This window comes from Strigops habroptila, chromosome Z (assembly GCF_004027225.2).
Source record: "Strigops habroptila isolate Jane chromosome Z, bStrHab1.2.pri, whole genome shotgun sequence".
Lineage (NCBI taxonomy): Eukaryota > Metazoa > Chordata > Aves > Psittaciformes > Psittacidae > Strigops > Strigops habroptila.
Window position 1 is genome coordinate 4502097 of NC_044302.2, and position 23841 is coordinate 4525937.

Genomic DNA, 23841 nt, shown 5'->3' on the forward strand with positions numbered 1-23841 from the left:
AACGTTGTAGTTGTAGCATGCACAGCCCTTCACGCACTTGGTGCCCAGGTCCCACTAGATGGTGGTGGTGCTGCAAGATAAAAAAGATGCAGAAGCGTGCCCGAGCTGCTGTAATTTTGGTTTGTTATCCTTCAGCATTTTTATCATTATGTGCTTCAAATGTATTCTCAGTTCATGCATTGCATTTGCTATTTTGCATCAAATTTTTAAAGCTATTGGATATGTATTTTTCCTAATGGAAAATTCTGAATGAGTGTCATTTGGTAGCGTTTCATAGAATCACAGAATGGTTTGGGTTGGAAGGGAGCTTAAAGCTCATCTAGTTCCACGGGCAGGGACACCTTCCACTAGAGCAGGTTGCTCCAAGCCCCTGTGTCCAACCCGGCCTTGAACACTGCCAGGGATGGGGCAGCCACAGCTTCTCTGGGCACCCTGTGCCAGTGCCTCAGCACCCTCACAGGGAAGAATTTCTTACTAATACCTGATTTGAATCTCCCCTCTGTCAGTTTAAAGGCATTCCCCCTTGTCCTGTCACCAAGTCCTTGTAAAAAGTCCACTTTTTATTTCCATATAAAACTGTGTAACTCAACTACTGATGTTGAAGCCTATAACTATCAACTTTAGTGAATACGCTCTTGACTTCGCTGCCAAACCACTCTCCTGAAGTAACGAACTGTAACGAACTATCCCCACAAAAACCTGTTTAGGCATAAAGCAAACACCCTCACGGAAGAGCTGAAGGGAACCCCCGTGGGTGTGTTCTCTGTTACGGCGGGTGCAGGGGGATGTGATGAGAGCTTCGAAGAGACAATGCCGCTTCCCTGAGGCAGCAGCACCACCATGGCTCACCCAGTGGCACGGTGAGCGCGGGGCCGGGGCTGCGCTGCCAGCACCCCCCGCACCTTCACTCCGCAACCGAGGTATGACGGAAAGAACCCAGTTTTACTCTCATATCACGGCTGTTTGTCAGGCAGAGGGGAAGAACCTGAAGCGACCCCTACCTCACAGCTCCCGCCTCACCCGCCGGCCTCACTCACAGCGCCCCCGAGCGGCGCCGCCCCACACACGCACCGCCCGCCCAAGGACGTCCCGCTCGGGGCGCGCATGCGCGCAGCCGGCCGTGCCTCGCTGCGCTGCTGTGCCCCTGCGCTGCGCGCCCAGCGGCCGGCCCCCGCCCGAAGCGGCGTCTGCGCAGTGCGGCGCGCCCGGCTTCCGCCTCCTGCGGCGCTGCCCTTCCCGCTTCCGGGGGTCCTCGGCTCCGCGGAGCGCCCGGCGGCGGGCACGGTGGCGGCGACCGCGGCGGCTCAGCGGCGGGGGCTCGGCCCCGGGGGCTCGGCCCCGGCTCGCCCCACCACACCGTCGGTACGGCGCCAGCCGCAGCTCTGAGGGCAGCGGGGCAGCCGTCGCTGAGGTAAATCCACTCCCGTTCCCTTCCAGGGTTACGGTCCTCTCACCGAGCCGGTTCCCCTCAGGGCGCCCGCTGCCGCGGGTCTTCCTTTGCACTCTTCCCCCTTCCCGGCCCCGCGGAGAAGGAGCGTGGGGGCCCTAGAGAAGGGCGGGCGGGGAAGGTTATCGGGATCAGCCGCCTCTCCGGGCAGGAGCTGCGCGCCCCTCAGTCCCCGTCCTTGCTGGCGCTCGGTGACAAGTCTTAACGGGGGGTTTCTGTGTCCTGCCTCTACTCGGGTTATTTAAAACTGAAACCTGTCAGCAGCCATGGAAACAAGCTCAGGGAAGCGTCCCTGTGCCCCACCACGGCTGTGTTGTGGAGTCGCAGCTGCCGCCGTGGGAAGCTGGAAGGAGAGGGAACAGCAGCCGCTTTTCGGTGGTGTCCTGGCACTTGCTTACGGGAGTTTCTCTGATCTCTGTGGTGCTAGTTTTCCTTATTTCCGGGAGGGGAAAGCATCGGTTAGAGGAAGTGGAGATGCAGATAGTTCATACTCTGAGAAACGAGAGGGTAGATTCGTACAGCACAGCACATATGTGATCTGTGCCATAGAAAAAGGATTGGGAAAGCATTGGCTATTTTCTATACTACAGATAGAGTTGTATAATGGTGTCAGGATGCTGAATTACAGTGATGTAAGTGCTCGCTTTGCTGAAGACATAATTAGGTTGAAGCCACTGTGACTGTTCATATTAACAGATCTTTTGAAGTGGGTGCTCTCTGACTTTGAGAATTTGCAGATAAAGTAGAGCCGTACTGATTCATTAGTAGATGAAACCGGTGTGAGACTTTAGTGGGCTTAGATTAACTAGCTGAAAGCTGGTTTTTGCTGAAAGAATCTGATAATACTTCTCATATCTAAAACTTTCTTGGTTTTGCTCTGATACAGTGTATTTTGTATCATATATATCTGATGTATTTCTTTCTTATGCCTTCTATGAAGACATAGAACTTTTAAGGAATTCTGCAGAAGTTGAAAGACTGACGATGAAGAATATAGAGGAAGGGTGAGGCTTTATATGTGTCTGATATTATGAACCATTGAAACAAAGGCTTTAACACTCTTTTAATTGATATTGAAAATTGCTGGTGAAAGTAGTTGAATTTTGGTCTATGACATTACTTTTTGGAACCTGGAAGAATCACATGTGGATGTGGATATAACAGCTGATAGAAAAATGTGCTTGCCAGCCTGATAGCACAATGCAATGAGTATGTGTGATACCCAAGCTATCCTCAATTCAGGCGTGAGGCTATAGCACATAGCTATATGTGGTATAATTAAAGCACATATAGCTTTAAGTAAATATAATTAAATAATAATACTATAAAAATTTTTATTTGTATTTACACAAATTAATAAAATTAATATAATGTAGTAATAAGCTTTAAATAAATATAATTATTTTTATTAAACATAATAAATATATATGCTTTTGATTAAAGAAAAAAACTAGAATTAAAAAATTATCCTCTGAAGTAGAATGTGATTCACCCAGTTGCCCTCGGCAAAGGAGCAAAACTTTCTCTTTCCACTTAACAATACTGATATTGGTTTAGGCATCTAGCATTCTGGATTCTAATCTGAATTGGAATTTGTGGCCCTATTCCAAAAGAGGTAAGATACAAAGCCCAGCCGTAGATTGTGTTCATGTCCTTCTCTCAGATGAAGGTTGTTCTTTAGCTCAGAAGTGCTCTGTCCTTGCTGTTGGAGCTCAGTGAATTCTTTGTGTATCAGATATAGTGCGGGGGAAAAATTTCTTATCAGAAAGATACCATGCTGAACAGTGCTTGTGGAAAAGTGATTTGGTATCACAAATCTTCTGTTTATTTCTGATAGCAGACCTCTTTAATACTTCTTACAAGTACATGTTCTGAAGACATGTCTAGATGTTTTTTTCCTTTCATTTTGTGTAACATGTTTTACCTTGAATTCTCATTGCTGGGTTTTGAGAATGTTTATAAATATACTATTGCCACAAAGACTTAAGTAATTAGAAGACCAGCTTCTGTGTAAGACATCCATACTTATGCTTAAGTACTTCTTCTATGTAACCTTTTTCTGAGAGTATTTAGAAGCAGCATATCCCCTTTTCAAAGCTGAGAAGAAACAATTCCAGTGTTTTTCTGTGGCCTGACACTTGCTGTGTAATAAGAGACTGGCATAAGGAGAATCATTCAATAGCTTGAAACTCGACTGTATTGGAGATGTAGTTACTGAAGATTGTCTCTTGAGCGTGTTGCCAGGTGTTTGCATATAAACAGCATCACATGAGTTACATGTTTCCACTGTAATGTGTCATTGTGCTTGCCGTAGAGCAGATAAGGGTCAGTACAAAAAAGGACTATGAGGCATAAACAAGAAATTCATAAGATGTGTACCATATTTAATATATTAAATATATGCCATATTTATAGTACAAAATATATTAAGTTAGAGCAAAAGCAACAAGGATTTAGAGAGATGATGAGCTGTGCCACTAAGGGCATGGGATAGATCTGGGGATAAGCTGATAACACCACTTTGGGGTTGTATCATGGGTTGCCATCACAAGCTATTTCAGCTGCTCCTTTCCAGAGCTGTGTGCGCTGTGTTACATATGTCCCAGATTCTTGAAATTGGGCATATCTCTTTGTAATTTCAGATAGCAGAAGTGGAGTCTGTCAGGGCTAAATTGGAAATGTAGTTGATGGACTGGTTCTTCTGAATACTTGTTACCCTGTTCTCTCTTACTCACATTATGGTTGCTGAGAGAGGTCAGCCCTGAAGCCCTGGCAGAGGGCTCCGTGTACGGAGCTGGGCTGCTGCTGGGGCTGAGCTAAAGGGTTTTCAGTGCATTCACTGGTTGATGTAGTCATTAGAGTCACTTTATTTGTTGTGAGGTTGTTTGCTAGACTAGTCACTGAGAAGAAGTTGAAACAAACCACAGTTTACTTATTAAATGGCTTTGCAATTTGGATTGCATGTATCTGTAATAAAAAGTAAGTTATTCACCTAAATTAGGCATGATTATGTCTAGACAGTATCTCGTGGGTATGTATCTGTCAGCAAGAAATGGTCCAAATTGCCCATAGCATTGGATGCAGTAGTAGGTGTGCCCTTGTGCTTTACTTAAAATTTCTGCGGTTATTGAAGTTAATGTTCACGCTGTAATCTTTTAATAGAACTACAGTTTGGCGATTTTGATTTGCCACCAATGCCGTGCTTTCTAGGTAGGACTTAAAACCATCGTGTGTAAGTGCTGTGAGATTATTATTCTAGTGTGCAATATCTGTTCATGTCCCTGCAATTATTGACCTATCAGTGTGCAATCAATAATGTTGAAATTATCTTTATCTGCATCATAACTGAAATATGACGATTCTTATGAATCTGTCCACTGTATTGTATGAAGGAAAAAGTGACCAAAAAAGATGTAGGCTTTGACAGCTGATGGATTTTTAGCCTGTATATTAATTCTTATCTGTATATCTCTTTAAAAAAAAAAAAAAATCAAAATTTTCCCACAACGTTTTTACTTTCTTCCTCAAAAAATAGCAGGGAAAAGAACTGTGATTAACCCTGAGGTGCCCTTTTTGTTTAATTGACAGTGCTGGGGCCTCACAATACAATAGTTGTGTTATATCATTTGTCTTCCGAATGCCCTTGATAACCTTCTTCCAGTAAACTTAGGGAAGGGAGGTTTACTGTTGCAGTGGATCATTAGCCTCATTGGAAAACTAAAATCATCTTAGATGCAGCCATTTTACAAGACATCTTTCCAGTGATCATGAGTTTTGTAAAGTAACTTCTTTGAAAGGTTGGTGTTTGGGATTTTTATATATATATGTGTGTGTGAGTGTGTATTTTAAATTTCAATAATACATCTGCATTTGGGCCTGCATTTCATTAACAGTGAGGTGCAGGTCAGGTGAGACATTCTCAACCTGAGAATTTCAAATAACCCCTAAGAGTGGAACTGCATTGGATCAGGTTTAATATAATCACCTGTGCAAAAGATGATGTTTTGCATGAGACATTGGATAATTAAATAATTGAAAGGACATTAAATAATTAAAAGGACATTAAATAATTAAAAGGTCAAATTAATAGCAGTTGCTTGGCATATTAGATGTTGAAGTGTAATGCTTTGTCTTGGAGGCTTGTACTTTAAGAATACAACAAAGGCTCAATGTAAATCTGGTTAGGACAGGCATTGAAGCAAATAAATGACTAGTCTAGAGGAAAGCTGTGAGAATCTCAGTGGGGATGCTTAGCTCTTCATGAAGTTTAAATGCTTTTCGAACATTGATCCTCTTTCCCTTGAAGGGGACCAACGTGAGGGGTAATGGTGTAGGCAGCTGGAGAGGAGAATAGCATGCAGGAGCAGGAGAAGGAGAAATTACATGAGAGTGACTAAATCTATTATTCTTGCAAAAGCTGAACTATGGCACTTCCACATAAATGGGTAACCAATGAGGCCATGGTAACTGCTGAAATGTGGCACAGAATTGCATTTAGGATTACGGAGCCGACTGCAAAAATCATGTCCCTGTCTTCTCCATAAATTCTCTGTAACAATTTGGAGTGATTACTCTGACTTGTAATATTTCACCTGCGGAGGCTTAGCGTGTCATCTTCTATTGCTCGTCATCTTCAACTGGAAGAATGGGTGGATGACACTGCAAATTAATGTGATACACTCAACTTCTTTTTGTGTGTTTCTACTTAGCTTCCACTAAGTGCCATGTCAGTGACAACTTAATGATTGTGGATTTCAAAATGTTGTGAAAACTGGTTTAACAGAAGTATAAAAGCTTATTTATAAAGCAAAAAAGAAAGCAGTCAGTAGCTTCATGCAATTATATGTGCATAATCAGTGTTTGCATTACTGTGTAGGCTTGCAATAGAATATATGAGTTTGTTTAAATAAGACGAGGCTTCTCATTTTCAGGGGAAGTCTGCGTTGATATAATTCCCATTGCATTGGGAAAATTTGAAAATATATAGTGAAGAACAACAGTAATGTTGTTTTGGAATACCTTTTTCTAACAAGCTAGTTTTGGACACTTTCATTTACAAGTAGTAAGTGGTGGTGTATTTTCTACAGCTGTTAAATGTCAGAATACTCATGTTTCTTTCAAAATATATTAATTTAAATTAACCTTCCAAGTGAAAGAGTAAATCTTCCATGTCACAAAACTTATTTTGAATACCAGAAAATAAAACAACTGAAGAAATAAAACTAAGTACTTTTTTAGCCAGCTTTAACCAGACACAAATCCCAAGTTCCTACTCTAAGCTATAAAACAAAGCAAGAAAATCTTCCTTGATCATGTATGGGGGATTTAACTGCCAGACAGACACTATGGTTTGCAGCAGTAGGACTGGGTGAGACAACAGCAATGGCAGTCAATGTTGTTGCATACAACATGGCTCCCAGCTTAATTTGGCAGAAACCAGTGCAGCAGCACTTTCTGTGCACCGTGTGTGTGGTCACAAACTTTTCCAGTCAGAAATTCAGGCCCTCACCTTTTCTGTTCTCTTCCCCAGGTAGAAATCTAACTCAAGGTTTTGTGCTTCATTCCCACTCCAAATGCCTCGTGGTGATTTCCAAAAGTGAACTGCTAAAATTTTCAATCTTTGAAGTACCTGGTTTTCTAACTAAAATAAGTTCATTCTCTTCTTCTTTCACTATGAAAACAGAGATCTTCTACACTTTTAAGACTACTGATGAGCACTTACTTTCCACAGTCTGTGTTGGATTTGAATACTGTGTCCTTGTGAAAAGGAAGGGGTGTGATTCAAGATCATGGAACATTTGTATTGTCAAATTAAGTACAGTTAGAACAGCTTATGCTAGCATTTCAGTCCTGATACTGATTTGTATATCATAGGTTGTATGGTGATTATTTGTCTATATGGTGGAATTCTAGGAAAGAGAATTTTCTAAGTGTATATTCTTTTTGGCATAGTTGTGGGCCATTTTCTTTTATATACATATTCTTTTCTATAAATTTTCTTTTATATATTCATTTGAGTTAAAACATTTTTTTCCTGTCTTATCTTACAATTATAAAAATAGTGGTAGGCATGTATACTTGTTATTAATACTCTGCTACCGAAAACCTTGCTGTAAGTTCTAAAGATAATCAAATAAGATTATTATTTTTTGCATACTCTATCTCTTAGACATACAGGCATGGGAAACATGAAAAAGAAGGTGGTCTTTGGATTCATTACTTTGTAATGCTGAAATCTGGAGATGTGACAAAAACAGTGAACAAGACAAAGTTACTTGAAACACTGTTTAAAGTGTTGTAGTTTTGTTCTTTGATAACTTAATCTGAAAGTTTTTTTCTTCTTGGTCAGAAGCTTGTTTGCTGTACCTACATGCAGCATATTTCAAAGTACTACTACCTATGTATATTATTTGTTTTTAACACTATTTTCCTAATGAAACAAGAGTGCTTTACTGATCGGTTTGTTGAGATCTTTTCAGATTACATCAGATATGACTATGTGAATAGCCTAGGATAGCCAAAAGGAAGGACATGATGTCAGAATAACATACAAAAACATTTGTGAGGTATGTGGGGTTTTTTCTGTTATGCTAAAGATTTCTTAGTTGTCTTTAATATAGTTAAACAAAATGAGAGCAGTAATTTTATGCCATTTTATTTGTATGCAAAGGAGTTGCTTGCAGAATTGATCTAAAAATTCACATTTGTTGTGATTTATTTCTTATTTTCAGAATTACTTAAGGTAACTTGTTGATTTGAGCAGCTGAAAACTTGCCCTGATTGAAAAATAATTATTCTTTTTTTGTCTTCTGAGGTATTGCACCTTAGCTGGGAAGAATTCCAAATTTGTGTTCTATAAGAAGTTTCAGAATTGGGAGGTTGGTTTCAAGTCATTGATTCCTCTCAGATACTTGAAAACATCTGGGTAATGCTGCTTACCTCTTTAGAAGTTTGGCTTTTTAGAGCCTTTGTTGGGTATTTTGTGTGTCTGGTAACTTTGGCTGTCAGCTCCTCATATACTTCAAGGTTTAGTTGAAAGTTTATTGTAGATACTTTCTTTTTGTGGGTCCTTTTTTTTTGAGATGGAGAAAAAGTTAGACAAAAGCTTTTGTTAAAAGTTTTATTTGCCCATTTTTGATGAAATAATAGCTGCATGTTCCAGCTGTTAAGTGCGTAGGCTTCCTGAAACTGGAATTTTCTTTTACAAGTCTTCACCACAAGGAGTGGTTAATGTCACAAAATGCTATTGAAATGAATTGGCATAGATTGTAATTTTAACTGTAAACATTTAGAAAGATTAGGATAACTGAAAGTGGCTGAAAAGTGGGCCTTATCTAGGTTAAGTTAAGCATTAATTGCTTTTAAGGGAGATTAAGTTTATTCTTTCCTAAGGTATTTTTCTAGTATGTAACCACCTTCCTTCATGGCTTAGCTGCATTCTAGTAAGAGAGGGGACTTTAGTGTAAAAAAAACCAAACCCCAAAACAACAACAACAACAAAAAAAGACGATAAAAAAATTCCTCCCCCCCTTCAAAAGCAAAACCAAAAACCCCCAATGGTTGGATAGAAAACACAGTGTAGCTCCCAGAAGTTTTAATACTGCATTGTTAGTGACCAGATCCAAGCACCAGTGCTGTATTTCAGTTGTTGTGTTTCAGAGCCAGAAAATGTAGCTCACACTTAACTGCGTTCTATGAGCATCTTGGCTAGTTATTTTAACTGTTGCTCTGGGATCTTTACACTGCAATCTACGTGTACTTGTTTTCATTTCTAGTCTCTTGGATTATTCCTGCCTAGTTCTAGCATTAAAGCTTAAGGATCAGAAGGATTTACTGGGCACAATGTGTTTGTCTGATTCCTGTTAGATAGGACTGAGAGTTTTTAAAGGATTTAGAAATACACAGCTTCATCTGCAAACGATCTTAGTGTAAGAGGCTCTTTACCTGGTAATGGACACTTTGACCATTTTAGACTAACAGAATGATCCTATATTCAGGGTCTCAGGATGTAAACTGAAGTGCCATAATTCCTACTAGTCATACATAGGCTGCCTTAATAAGAAATAAAAATGGAGACTTCTGCTTGGCTGTCATAAATCAATATAAATGCTTTCAAGTTTCCCTCAGACGTGGCCTTTAGTTGCATGAATCAATATGAATTTTAGAACACAGTATACTTCTAAAGTAGCAGGTTATTCTTGATGCATAATGTTAAAGCTTTATTTTGTCTCCCATTTGTTGATAGCACTTCAGTTCTTTCATATCTTTGTTTGTTACAGATATCTGGAAAATAGTGCTGTTTCATGAAAACTATCAAGTTTTCAAGGTTTCAGGCTTGTTTTTGTTCCATGTTGGAACAACAACAAAGTCCTAGAAGGGTTTTCATGAAATTAAGTTAATGTGTTCTTTGAAAATCTGATTCATATTATCCATTGCCATGCTAATTTAACCACTACCGTTGGTTTCCCTGAAGTTTGGTCTGATCTGAATAAGTTTTGTAAGTTGTCCAATATATCTTTGTATCAGATTTCTGGGTTTTTTTTTTCAACACAATAGCGCTTTTGTCAACAAATGCAGCTGCTTGCTAACTTGCTGTGGTTTTTGTTGTGAACAATGTACTAAACAGCTTTATTTCCATTCTGCATTTCCTTCTGCTCTTCCCAGGGCTGCTGCAGCAGTATGAAAAGCCAGCAGTCTGGTGCCATTACTTGCTGTTTTCTGAGAGACAGGAGCTATAATTTAGTGAAAGCTTTGCCATTTTAGTTTGAGATAAAAGAGATTACATTTTCAACAGAAGAGGAAGAATGGTTTACAGGCACAACAAAATGGAAATGAAACTATTCTAAAATCGCTTTGTCAAGCATTGAAGTTGCATGATTGTGGTGGGTTGACCCTGTCTGGATGCCAGGTGCCCACCAAAGCTGCTCTATCACTTCCCACCTCAGCTGGACAGAGGGGGAGAAGAATATAACCAGAGGCTCGTAGGTAGAGATTAGAACAGAGAAAGGTCACTCACCAGTTGCCATCACGGGCAAAACAGACTCAATTTAGGGAAATTAGTTCAATTTATTACCAATCAAATCAAAGTAGGATAATGAGAAATAAATACTAAATCTTAAAAGCACCTTCCCCCTACCCCTCCCTTCTTCCTGGCCTCAACTTTACTGCCTGTTCTCTACCCTCCTCCCCACCAGTGGCTTGTTGGGGTTGTGGTCAGTTCATCCCATGTTGTCTGTGTGGCTCCTTCCTCAGGGGAGGACTCCTTACACTCTTCCCCTGCTCTAGCTGGGGTCCCTCTCACAGGAGACAAGTCTTCCACAAACTTCTCCAAAGTGAGTTCTTCCCATGGGCTGCAGTTCTTTATGAACTACTCCAGCATGGGTCCCTTCCATTGGGTATAGTCCTTCAGGAACAGTCTGCTCTTGCAAGGTCACAAGTCTTGCCAGAAAACCTGCTCTGCTGTGGGCTCCTCTCTCCATAGGGCCACAGGTCCTGCCAGGAGCCTGCTCCAGCACAGGCTTCCCATGGGGACACAGCCTCCTTTGGGCATTCCCCTGCTCCAGCGTAGGATCCTGCACAGGCTGCAGGTAGATATCTGCTTTCCCATGGACCTCCATAGCCTGAAGGGCACAGGCTCCCTCACCATGGGCTGCACTACGGGCTGCAGGGGAACCTCTGCTGTGGTGCCTGGAGCACCTCCTCCCCTCCTTTCTCACTGTGTCTGCAGAACTGTTTCCCTCACATATTCTCACTCCTTTCTCTGGCTGCAGTTCCACAGGGTTTTTTTAATGCCCTTTTTAACTATGTTATCGCAGAGGTGCTACCACTGTTGCTGGTGGGCTTGGCCTTGGCCAGTGGTGGGCCCATCTTAGAGCTGGCTGCATTGGCTATGTTGGACATAAAGGAAGCTTCTGGCAGCTTCTCCCAGCAGCCATCCCTGTAGGCCCCCTGCTACCCAAACCTCGACATGCAAACCCAAGTAATGAAAAAAAAAATTCTAGTATTATAAAACTCAGAAATTGGCTTACGAAATTGTTTATGAAACTTTGTAAATTAGTAGCTTTTGATCACAGAAATATTTTGTCTCTATGTAGTCATAGAATTGTTCAGGTTCTGATTCAAAAATATAATCTCAGTAAGCTATTTTCAACTAGTATATGTTTTATCTTACAGAAACAATAAACGAGAGCCACCTGTATTTCCAGTTTCCTCAAGTATAATAATGGTATATCTTTGCTTCCTGCAGGGCAAGGCCAGAAAACCATGCAGTCATCAGGGCACAGATTCCGCGATATTGAGCACCACCCGCTTCTTGCTGAAAATGAAAGCTACGATTCCTCTTCCTCAGAGGCTGACATGGCAGAAAGGGTTTGGTTCATCCGAGATGGCTGCGGTATGGTCTGTGCTATAATGACATGGCTGCTGGTTGTCTATGCAGACTTTGTAGTGACTTTTGTCATGTTGCTGCCTTCCAAAGACTTTTGGTACTCAGTGATCAACGGTGTTCTCTTTAACTGCTTGGCAGTACTAGCTTTGTCATCGCATCTGAGAACTATGCTGACTGATCCAGTAAGTATGCAATTGTTCCTTCACATTGGATTGTTCTCTTATGTAGCTCATCGTCTGCAGAGATGTGGACAAGTGGTGTCAGTTGTCTCCTGCTAGGAAAAGCAGTGTTAGATTCAAAACCCTCAAGGTGAAGGTATGTTATCTGTACTTCTCCTGTTGTTCTGTTGAAACCTTAAATAATTTTTGACTTGAGGAGCAGGCAGTATAAAATAACGTAAGAGGGAGAGGTAGGCTTATGAGAAATTTAGTTTATTTGTAAAATATGAACCCAGGTTCTGAAGAAGCCAATAAAGCTTTAGTCTTTTCTGTCCAAATTTTTCTTACTTTTGTTTGTCAGATGTATTTTCAAAACTTCACAAGAAGTTGTGGCTTCACCCTGGTGAATTATTTGAAATATGTATTACATTTATGGCACATGACAGAACTTCTAGAGGTAGACGTGCTGAAAAATCTCAGTCACGTACTGACATAAAGAAAGAACTACTGTCCTACTTGATTCTGTGATTATGGTGTTTAAGTAGGTGGAGTCAGTGGGACGGGAGATTTAAGTCGAACCCACACTGGAAGAGTGTAGGTGTGAAAGGTCTTGAAAGTACTCATTTCTTAAGACTTTTACTCTTCAGTTCAAGAGTTCAGGAGATGAAATTGTTTATTTTGTGTTAAAATCTATTACTCTCTTAAGGGAATAAATCTGGGAAGAGAGGGGTGACGGGAAACACTTCTGTTTTTTCCAGATTTTTGAGATGGTAACAGTGTATACAGAACTTCTGGGAGTGTTCACAAAAACCAGCAGGGTGTTGTAGTTAATGGTTTCCTAGGTCTTTGATGTAGTTCTGAGCCCACACCCAGTGATAAAATGTGCCGACTTCTACAGACTGCAACAGCTAAGAAAGTTAATGGTTTAAGGATACTTGCTTAAGAATTCGTCCTGGTAAAACTGTGTGTCTTTCTACACCTGTGTTGTTCTTTATGGATAAAACATGATAGAAATTGAGATGAATCACTACCTTTTTTTTCACCACTCTTCTCCTGGTGACTCCTGGAATGGAAGATGTGATCATGTGATAGAAACTAAGATTGAAGGAAAAAAGGAATAAACTGCCTCAAAACACATATGAATTATATAACTATAAAAATAGATTTTTTTTTTTTTTCCTATTGAAAGGAATTGGTGACTCTCAGAGACTATGAAAGATGGTTTTGAAACAGAGCATATTTTTATCAGCAAAATGCCAAAAGTACAGCCTGAAGTTATTGTCTTTATCGACAGGTGAATAGGTGGATGTGAAATGTGTTTTATAAACACAAATATACCTGGAAGAAGATAAATTTGTCCTTTTGGAGTTCTCTCTGAGATAATTTACCATGTTTACACCAAAGTATTCACTTCAATGAGAACATTCATGTTGCAAAAAACACTTCAGCAATACAATGTGAGAGTTTAAGAAACTCTCTTTGAGTTTGTGCCCTTGAAAAGGCCAGCTGGCTTGAGCTTGAAGCACCACTTAGTCAAAGAGTTCATCTAGGGCAGAACTTGGGCTGTGTCTCAGGCAATACAAACACAAGATTGTTATTCCAGGCCATACGCAACAAAAACTTTCTGCCAAAGTAGAGGGGTGTTTTGCAATTGAATTTGAAGTGCCTCCTGTTTTTTTAATTCTGTCCTTAAAAACTTCCTTAAGGTGTGTCTGTAAATTCATGGTGTTGCCAGGGGGCTCTTTGTGAATGAGAAATAGAGAGTTGCAGATGATTTAAGCCAACCTGGAGAAGGTTGTCTCTGTGTCAGGTAGGTGCTGGCCTGCAGGGGTTGGTACAGAAACCCCACTGCACTTTGATTTCACATTTCGGTTAATTTCATGATCACTTCGTGTTGCAGATAAGCCTTTAGCTCCATAAATAAGCAAGATGGCACTGGTAATGTCCATTATTTTCTTCTTACTAATCCAGAGTTAGCTTCTGATCTTACAAGGCTCTCAATTGATATTGTTACTGGAGGAAGCAATCATGCCTACTGTTCCTGTCTGTCCATCGTTTTCCTCATTGTGTTGAAACAGCTGCTGATGCAGCTCTGTGGTGAACAGCTCGAAGAACTAATCACTAAAAAATAATTTATTTTCCTGATGGGTTATTTGTCTTTTGGATCAGTTCTTTCTACTGTTTACCATGTAACTGCACAAACTTCCACAGTAGCAGAAGGCAGCAAGCGACACTAGATGTAGAATAAAGAAGCCAGTGGTGGTTCATGCTGACAGTGTCCAAGCTAAAAGCTTAAGTATAAAGTTAAAAAAGGTGACTGTTGGTTCTCAAAAACCTGTATACATGGGGCTAAATCTTGGATTCAGAGATTTGAAATAACATCTTTCAAGTAGTTGTTGATTGAACTTTTGCGGATGTCTTGGCCTAATAATCAAGTGTCACAACAATTAACATATGCTTCTGTAAGAAAGTATGTCTTCTTGTCAGCAAATATTGTACCCATAGGGCTTGTATCTGCACGTAAAGATATTTTATATATGCTGGTGACAGTAGATTCTATCAGAATTATGCTAATACTTGGCCACAGACGAGTCTTGCTGAAATGAAAGTGAATTTGAGGTCAAGCAGAGGTAATATATTCGTTTGGAAATGATTCTGGCTTATAGCAGACTAGCTTTGAATAAATGAACTTATTTCAACAATTTTCCTGAGATTACTGGTATGAAGTCTATAAAATGTATTTTAAACACTCTCCGAGCATTTAAGAAGCTTTCTCTCCTTTAATTGAAATTATTTCAGGGGGCTGTACCCAAAGGAAATGCCACTAAAGAATACATGGATAATTTGCAATTGAAACCAGGAGAGGTGATCTACAAATGTCCAAAGTGCTGTAGTATCAAACCTGAACGTGCACACCATTGCAGGTATGCCATTTATGCATATTGAGTCTTGGAATAAGGTTCCTGATATTTGTGTTATTTTCTTCCCCACAAGTTGATTTTGGTGTCCAGTAAACTTTCAAATTCATACATTGCAGAGTATGTATTTTATAAATGTAGTATGCTATGCCCAAAAGTGAATGCGGGTGAGAAGAAAAAAGCAAGAGACTCAAGAGCTTTTAAAAATAGCCATATTGTGGTGTCTTAAATAGTTTTTGATCTGTGAATATTTTTTCCTGAGCATCATTGTAATTATTGTGCCATACTGTTGATAATGCAGGGCAAGGGAGAATCTCAAGGAAATTTCTTTTAAAGCTCATTTAAGAAACATCTCCTGCAACCTAAATTAAAAACATACAGATGAATTTTAAACTATCACTTTAGGTTGTGTCTTCCTGTCTTCATCGTGTGTCATTTGAAGTTACATGTGAATTATCAGATTATTTTCCCAAAATGGTATGCATGATTGTTTAAATGCATTTCTGCTTATTGAAGATTCATTTTAATAAGGACAGACGTGATAATTTGAACTAAAAGAAGAGATAGTAAATATATACTGTAATTCTAATTCTCAATCTTTGGAGTTTTCAGGCACTGTGGATATGCACTTGTAATGTTTATTGTGTGAGAGCTGAAAGTAGATATGCCTGCATAATTAAGATTTACATAAATATGTAAATGTTCCTGGTGGCTCTCTAGGTGTAAGGAGTGATATGTATTGAATTGTGTGGCGTATTTCTCTGAGTTAGTGCCTATCAAAAGAACAGAGTGAAGTCTTGTCAGGACTCTCAAATTATTCTGTAAATTTGTGGTTTCTAAATTAAATGTCTCGGTGTATGTTAGTTATCTTTGTGAACATTATGGCTGCAGAGCTATTTCCATTATAAATACTCAGCCACTGAAGTCTTGTTGTTTTCTCAGATGTGAGTGGGCTTTTGTATCTGGAGTGTGAAGGGAAAAGTTCCATGTATAAATAGTCAAGTATAGAATTATCTTCAGCTAGTTTCTCTGTGTTGTAGGTTAGCTTTTGCATGGATGCAGGTACCGCGCCTTTCTTCCTGTGCAGTGAGTTTGATTCTGGCTGGTTTTATTAGCTTCAGTAGAGCATTACATGAAGACAGCTGTACCCATTGCTTGGTGGGCCTGGGGGTAGAAGCAGCGCAGCTGCTTTCTTGTGGCAAAATATAAGCTGTTAATCTCTGGGGATCCCAAACAGCTTTGTGCAGCCTGTTCATTGGCATTGTGTTCATGGGAAGCAGTAATGGGACACCTGAGAGTGTCTGCTGAGTGTAGGTTGGATCTTGCTAATTTTCTCATCTTGAATTTAGGCTGGTTCCTAAGGGACTTTGCAGGTATCTTTGTGTTTTCCATATCTTCAGTCCTGATAGGATTTACTAATTTGGAAGTAGTCTTAAATGAAGACATCTTATGCATATGAGCAGACAAGCTGGAATATCGGAAAGCTGGGCTGTGCTCTGATGGGCAATGTTTTTCTGTTAGACCTGGAGCTAGCAACTATATAGGTTTTGGGTAAGTCTTGCAGAGTCCTTTGGGTACATTTGGGCCATCATCCTTTGCAGGCACTGTGTTATCTTAGATGTTCCAGTAGCCTGTGATCCCAGTTAAGGTGGTGTTGACTGAAATTTTTTTTTTTTTGTAGAAGAAGAATGAAAATAAACTAAGTAGGGACTTCAGGTATAGTGCTTATAGCAAGAATTTGAGTGACATTTATTGTTAAAGCAGGGCAAGAATGGGTAGTGTCTACAATAAGGGAAATCTGTGATACTTTCAAAGGGTTTGTTTTCAATAGCCGGTGGCTTAGGGACCTAGCTTTGAACTTCTTGTGAATTGTTTTACTTTTTATGCTGTGGTAAAATACACTGTGAGATGTTCCATGTAAGGGCAAAGGATGCATTTTGGTGCTTTTGCATTGCATAACTGCCTTCACAGAACATCTGAAAGAGAAAGCCTGAAAGTATATCTGTTGTAAGCCTGCTGTCATGTTTTTCTCGGTAGTTGGATATCTGGTTTAATTGTCTTTGTTTCTTTTAATCTGATTCTTTGCCATGGACTTAGCACTACAGTAGTTTACTGAATAGAAAAAAGGTTGGTTTGATTATACTGCCAACTTTTTATTGGCTTACAAACCCATTCCGAGCACATTAAAAGGATGGTCTAGTCCCAAGTAGTCAAAGTGGCAATTTGCTGATGGAAGAGACTTGAAAATGGAAATTGAATCTGGTTCCTGTTGGGAAATACTTACACTCAAAGCCACAGTGTTTTGAGTAGTAAATTATTAACAGAAGAGACTCTTATGATGTAGTTATGAAAATTGTTGTGCAACACTGCAGCAGAATTTCTTTTATGAAAGAAAAATAGTTTCATAATACACATTAGTGATGGCGAAAAGAACAAGAAACTTTTATTTACAGCTAAGTAACTAGCCTCAGAGAAACACGTTAAACTGAGATTTTACTAAGCAGTTAACATTTTCAGCATAAGGAAGAGGTTTATCCTGAGTGAATGCTATTTCATTTTCACTGAAGGAGCACAGCTGTCATTATTTCTAGCCTATTCTGAGTGCCTGCATTTGTGTGTGGGGAGCTGTTATCCAGAAACAAGTCACTGAGATGTTTGCATCAGTCTTCCTATGAATTTCTGTTATCCAGACCAATTTCTCTTAAGCTATTAGCTGTGTCTTTCTGAATGTTACCTTTGGCATTCAAATCTGTAACTGCATCTGCTGTTGCTTGGATGCATTCAGCAGCAGTGCCAAGCTGGAGAAAACTGTCCTTCATCCACAGCTGCTTGTTCTCACTACCGTATTGCTCTTTCCTCTTGTGTAAGGCGTGAGTGTTCATACAGTACTCAGGTTGCAGCTAATAGAGTGACTTCCCCAAACTCTTGCTGCATAAACATCTGTGCTTGGACAAGGAAAGGACTAGAATACAAGTGGCGGTGGTAGGAAGAAGGCAGAACCACTGTGTTAAGCATTGCTGTGTGTTTGTTGGCTGGAAGTGTTTGTTGAATCGTGGTGCGAGATTAGGAAGGAAGGCAGGGTTCCAGACATCTGATGTCTTGGAGAGCTCTGTGTGGGCTTGTGTGAAATACTGAATGAGCAAAAGTGAGTCCTGCCCACATCACATCTTCCAATGTTTGGCTTGATTGAGTCTGGGTATGATTTTACTCAGTATTTCACGTTAATATTCTTTTCAGAGTGATAGTGTGTATTATATGTTACATTAAGAGGCTTGCGTGGTTGTGGTAGCTGGAGTTCGCTCACCTTCCCACGGAGCTTGGGAAATTAATGAGAGGCTGAACTTACAGGCAGCAGGCTGTGAAATGAAAATCTTTTGGTGAACCTTCTAAATGCCTTCTCTTCAGTGATGTGTGTTTCTTCTGCACTAGAGAATGCTTGTGGTGTTTAGTTATGGTGTTGGGTTTTTCATGTGTAACTGGCATTACTAGTTAAATTACTAGTTAATTTAACTAGTTTAATTACTAGTGAAAGAGTAATTTGTATCTGAGGATGAATTGTCTTTACTGTCCATAAAACAAGAGGCAGTGGGAATGTAGGGGCTAGGTTAAGATAGCTCAGGGCAAAGTTGAGTTTCAGAGGAACAGTGAGATATCTGGGATTCTCCCATATAACCTGCACAGGAGTATGTTCTGTCTCTTGATGAATTACCTTAAAATCATGCATATATGATGACTTAAAAATTATTTTATGCCTTAGAGCATTGATTTCCCCACACAAACACCCTTTTCTTCACTTCAGTGACAATCATCTGGCTTTGCTTCATGGCTTGTCACTGCAGCACTCACAGATACCATACATAAATAAGCATGCATTAAAACCAAAGGATTTTGAATAATAGTGCTTGCATTTTTAGGCTTATTTGCCTTCGCAACTGCCAAAATGAAAATGCTTAATATTTTTTATTTTCTGCAGGAAAATCTGAAATATTTTGTGTGTGGCTATCTTAAGCACAAAGCTGGGAAAATTCAGTATCAGCATTACTTATGATGAACTTAATGGAAGAACTTCAACACATGTTGCAACTGTTTTATTTCTCTTGTATAGCTTCATGTTTGGCTGTAGATGCACCTGAATATAAGAGAAAAGAGCCCTCTGATGCTGTATGACCTAGCACATTTAAAATGGAGTTACTGAAGTATTTGACTTGTGGAAATAACCTTGGCTCAGAACTGGGCAGCACCAAAGCAATTAGTTGCAGAACTATCAAGGAACAGCAGTGTTTAAATATTCATTATAAGAAGGCAAAGAATGTGTGCTGCTTATAGTTTCAATATTTTTGTTTTATGTTGAGGAGGTGAGGAGTGACATTGTAAGCTGTTCTTTAGTTGAGATTTTGCTGGCATATGTTTACAATTGTATGGCCAGTTGAAACCTCAGTTTCTCTTTGAAGATGTGAAATTTTTTTTTTTTTTTTTTTTGTGATTCACAAACTGAATTTAGGACTTGAAAGTCTGCAACCTTGAAATAATTACTTTGTGTAAAATAGGTTCTCCAGAGGGGAAGATTCTACTGAATCTGGAAAGAACTAAAATTTTGCTCATGCGGTGCCACAAGTGTCTAAAACAAGTTACTGGATTCCCTTGATTGTGCTTTTGGATAAGCAATGTTTCTCATGTTAATTCTGTTTTTCTTACATGAAGAAAATTTTATATACACAATCAGTTCTGCAACAACCAAAACCTGAACTGTGAGTGAGCAAATGGTTTCTTTAAAGAAATGCAAATATAATAATTCTTAGCAGTTTGTCAAGAAAGAATTCAGCACATCATCTTATGACCACTGGATACTGTTGTTGCAACATTAAAATGTGAAGTACTGTTCCTCAACAGAAGTCTCTTTTTCTATCCTTCAGTATTTGCAAACGATGCATTCGAAAGATGGATCACCACTGCCCATGGGTGAATAATTGTGTGGGGGAGAAAAATCAGAGATTTTTTGTTCTGTTTACGGTAAGTGAAAACAACAGCTTGATTTCAGTACAAATCTACCTTAATTATAACAATTTTGGTTGTGTTAGCAGTGAGTAATGGTTTAAGGGCACAATTGGGTTTTGTTGGTTTTGTTTTTGTTTTCTTCTATGCAAGATATTCTCCAAGAAGAAGATATTTCTACTCATACTCATTTTAATCTTATAAGGTGTTGTTATTTTTAAACTATCTTAATTTTGCTGTGTTTTATGTAATAATAATTGGTGAAATGGTACTATGTTTAGGAAGCTAATCCTTAAGCTTTCATTGTTACCCATGTTTTTATGTTCAAGCTTAATTAGAATTTGGTTTTACATCATTACGTTGAATTAAAAATTGAAATAGGAAAGTATATTCTCTGTGCAGTGGTGAAGGTTGGCTGAAAGCAATGTCTGCTTTACTGCCTGGCAGCAGTAAAAAGTAAGCACTTTCTCTTATTTCCAGATGTATATAGCCCTAATTTCAGCTCACGCGCTCATACTGTGTGGGTTTCAGTTTTTCTCCTGTGTCCGAGGGCAGTGGACTGGTAAGCAGATACTTAACTTTCACTGTCATAATATAGCAGATATTAAGGGAAAGTTACACCTATTTCAGTCCCATGTATGAATATTGTAGGACTTCAGTCTTTTTAAAGTGAGGTCCTGAAAATATTTCATACTTGGTTTGTGTTTACCTGTCTCTATCTCTTTCTGGTTCTCTTTATTTTAGACATTCACTGTAAGAGCTGTTTCCACATAGTAAAAAATTTACTACTTCTGTAATATGAAGTAAGCAGATAGCTGGTCCTCAGCCACGTCAGTGCTATATTACCTGAAGCTGCTACTTGGGCTTTGTTTGTTGAAGCACAGTTCTGTGAACAAGATTTTCTTCTTCGTTTTGTTACTGGAGCCAACTGTGGGGCTCCTGTAGAAAAGAAATTTCCTAAATTGTCCCAGTTGTTTGCTCAGGCCCCCGAGTTGCATTTCTTAATGTTCCAATGTGCCAGAGCTCATTCTGACCTTGTGCTTTTGCCAGAAGATGGTTGATCATATGTTCTTCCTAGTATCTGAAACAACAGGGGAATCCATCTGACTGGTTTCTGCTGAATGTTCCATTAGTCCTTTTTTTAACTTGAACATTAGAATGTTCTTAGTCCTTTTTATAACTTGAAACATTCTGCTGTCTTTATACTATCCCATTTCTTTTGTTTAACTATAATCAGTTGATCAGTGGATCTCCCGAGATGTGAGTGTAAGTTTAAGTCAGAATCTGCTTACTTCGTGTGGGGAATTAAAAAGAATAACAGCAATTGCAGCAAAATGAAACATCTGTATTAACTAGCAAGTCAGAGCTGGCAGTATTGGTGCTTTTTACAGTGTTCGTAATGCATGAAACTTCAAGCTGCTCTCATCTTTATATATGTGCAGTTCTGAGTACTTAAATCATCTCACGTGCAAGCATTTATTTGATATCTTTGAAATACTGAGACAGGATTGCAGCAATGCAGTACCATGTGCTTTATAGGAAGCCAGAAGTGTTACTTCCATAAAATTCTTTATTTCCTTGGGCAGCAAATAAAGCTGCTGCAGTGCTAGAAATTGGGAGTTTGTTTTAACTGTGAAGTACTTTTTCAAGTGTCAGATATGTAGCTTTTATTGCTGTTTGTTGAAGAAATGTCTTAGTGTGAACATGCTCTATAGACTTTATTTATTTATTTATTATAACTACATATATAATTTTCACAGAATGCAGTGACTTCTCTCCACCTGTAACTGTGATCCTGATGATCTTCTTGTGCCTTGAGGGTTTTCTGTTTCTCACTTTCACTGCAGTCATGTTTGGCACCCAAATCCACTCAATATGCAATGATGAAACGGTAAAGACCTCTACTTTCATATGCTGTAACAGTTATTCTAGGAAGATGTGATTAGACAATATTTTATTTAATGAGGGGAGGCTCTTGCTTTGGAAAAACCCTCAGAAGACTTAGAACATAAAATGCCAAATCAGCTACTTTTATTTCCTCCTTACTAAGTAAGTAACAGTAAGAAACTAATCAGCTCACTAGCTGTACGTTGAAAGAATGCCAAATAGTCATCAGTTTCCATAAGTGCTATTAGACTTTGCGGAACTTATTAGACCTAACGGTGTGTCGCTGCATGTCTGTTTATATCAGGAGATTGAAAGACTGAAGAGTGAAAAGCCAACATGGGAGCGGAGACTGCGTTGGGAAGGAATGAAATCTGTTTTTGGGGGTCAGCCTTCACTCCTGTGGATCAATCCTTTTGCAGGATTTCGAATCAGGCGACTTCTACTGAGAGCAAAGAAAGGAGGACCTGAGTTTTCTGTTTGAGTCTAATTATGCTGGAACTTAGAAGAATACTATATAATATTTATTTTGGGGCCAGAGAAGGCTGTCTACATATAGTCTGTGACCAGGTGAAACTGATATCAGACATTTGCTTGTAGCAAGCAGAGTTTTATACGTTTATTGTCACAGACATCTCATTAACTTTCAGAGACGTGAACTGGATCTGTAATGGTCTTAAGTGCAAGATAATAAAGGAAAATCACGTGGTCACACTAAAGAAGCCAAATGTTGTCATGCTACTGTAATTTATTTTGAGATTTAATTTTTGTTAAAATTAATTTTCATTTGATAAATGGGGAATTACCTGTGTGTTTTTATAAAAAGTATATAGTTAGGTGCAGTTGTCAATCATAAGAAGGAGCATTATGGTGAAAGTTGATCTCAAATGAGACCTAGCCTTCTAAATCCAGTTTTCAGGGAATAGTGGTTTGCTCAGTTTTAATTTATATTTCAGCTTGTCCTAATAAGCAGAGCTTGTGTCCCACTTCAGGCACACATTCCTCATATGCAAATGATTCAAAGGACTGGTGCACACAACAGCATAACACATGAGAGGCAGTCTTACACGCCTGCCAAATGTCTTCCCAGCCTCACAGAAACATGTCTTGTGTTTGGCAGTATTAATCTCATACATTTAGGTAAACTCTCAATCTTCAGTAAACACTACTTTTGACTGATGACTGTGGTCCAAATTCCGCCCTTTGATACGCATCTCTAGTTCTTAATGCATTGATTCTAGAGGAACTTAAGTTTAGATGTTTGGGGATTGTGACTAGTCCTCTGCAGGGATGAGTGGGACCAGTGACTATATCGTCCTGGTCTCCTGTGTGAGATTAAAATGAATGTACTACAGACTGGAGTTAATTCACAGAAAACAGTTGTCTTTGTAAGGTCTTGCTCAATCCCTTTTTTTATTGTGCAGGCGTACAAAACAAAAGCTGTTAATTTAATGATCCCTTAAACAAACACATCAGAGGACATCAGAGGAAAGAGGAATGTACTTTCTCAAGTAGAACAGATCTTAAATGCAGAAAGATCTATAGTCTTGGGTGACATGGTTTAGTGTGTGGTGTCCCTGCTCATGGCAGAGGGGTTGGAACTAGATGATCTTAAGGTCCTTTCCAACCCTAACTATTCTAGGATTCTATGATTTAGAATTCAACCATTTTCCAACCAAATCTATGAAGAAATGAGAGCAATATATATCTAGAACTGCTTTATGTGGGCCTGGCAAACAACAGTAGTGCTAAGAAATGTTTATAAATCTTCATGTACTGAAATACAACCTGCAAGTAATGAAATTCAGCTAAAAGTGGATTCTTTAAAAATTACATTTAGACTATTTTTTTGTATTCTTGTTAATCTGTTCTATAAATTACAATATAAATTATAAAACAGGAGCCTTGATGCATAGCTTGAAATTGTGCCTAGAAAGTAAATAGCTCCCTATTCTGGGACTTGCCTTAAAATTGTCCTGTTCTTGCTTTTGCTTTGCCAGTAGCACTGATGATCTGTCCCACCTCAAGCAGTTCAATGTGCTGAAGACTCTTGCA

At 39.2% G+C, this 23841-nt stretch overlaps 1 protein-coding gene across 5 annotated transcripts; it reads left to right on the plus strand.

Annotated features, from left to right (window-relative positions):
- Positions 1-1225: 1225 nt before the first annotated feature.
- Positions 1226-23593, plus strand: ZDHHC7 (zinc finger DHHC-type palmitoyltransferase 7). Of its 5 annotated transcripts, none has more exons than XM_030469990.1 (9): positions 1290-1411; positions 7927-8013; positions 8262-8372; positions 11694-12016; positions 14792-14916; positions 19824-19920; positions 20383-20464; positions 21663-21793; positions 22094-23593. In XM_030469990.1, exons 4-9 carry the CDS (start codon positions 11711-11713, stop codon positions 22268-22270), a joined length of 918 nt encoding a protein of 305 aa, XP_030325850.1. In that variant the 5' UTR covers positions 1290-1411; positions 7927-8013; positions 8262-8372; positions 11694-11710; the 3' UTR covers positions 22271-23593. The 5 variants fall into 5 exon arrangements, with proteins under 5 accessions (XP_030325851.1, XP_030325847.1, XP_030325850.1 ...); XM_030469989.1 differs by having other exon boundaries at positions 8262-8325; XM_030469987.1 differs by lacking the exon at positions 8262-8372 and having other exon boundaries at positions 1252-1411.
- Positions 23594-23841: the final 248 nt, after the last annotated feature.

What these genes read in the sequence shown, in the direction of transcription:
- ZDHHC7 (XM_030469991.1), top strand. Translation starts at nt 11,711, where the DNA reads ATGCAGTCATCAGGGCACAGATTCCGCGATATTGAGCACCACCCGCTT. An exon ending in GAACTATGCTGACTGATCCA is followed by an intron (nt 12,017 to 14,791) that starts GTAAGTATGCAA and finishes AAATTATTTCAG; the next exon opens with GGGGCTGTACCCAAAGGAAA. An exon ending in GATTTTTTGTTCTGTTTACG is followed by an intron (nt 19,921 to 20,382) that starts GTAAGTGAAAAC and finishes TCTTATTTCCAG; the next exon opens with ATGTATATAGCCCTAATTTC.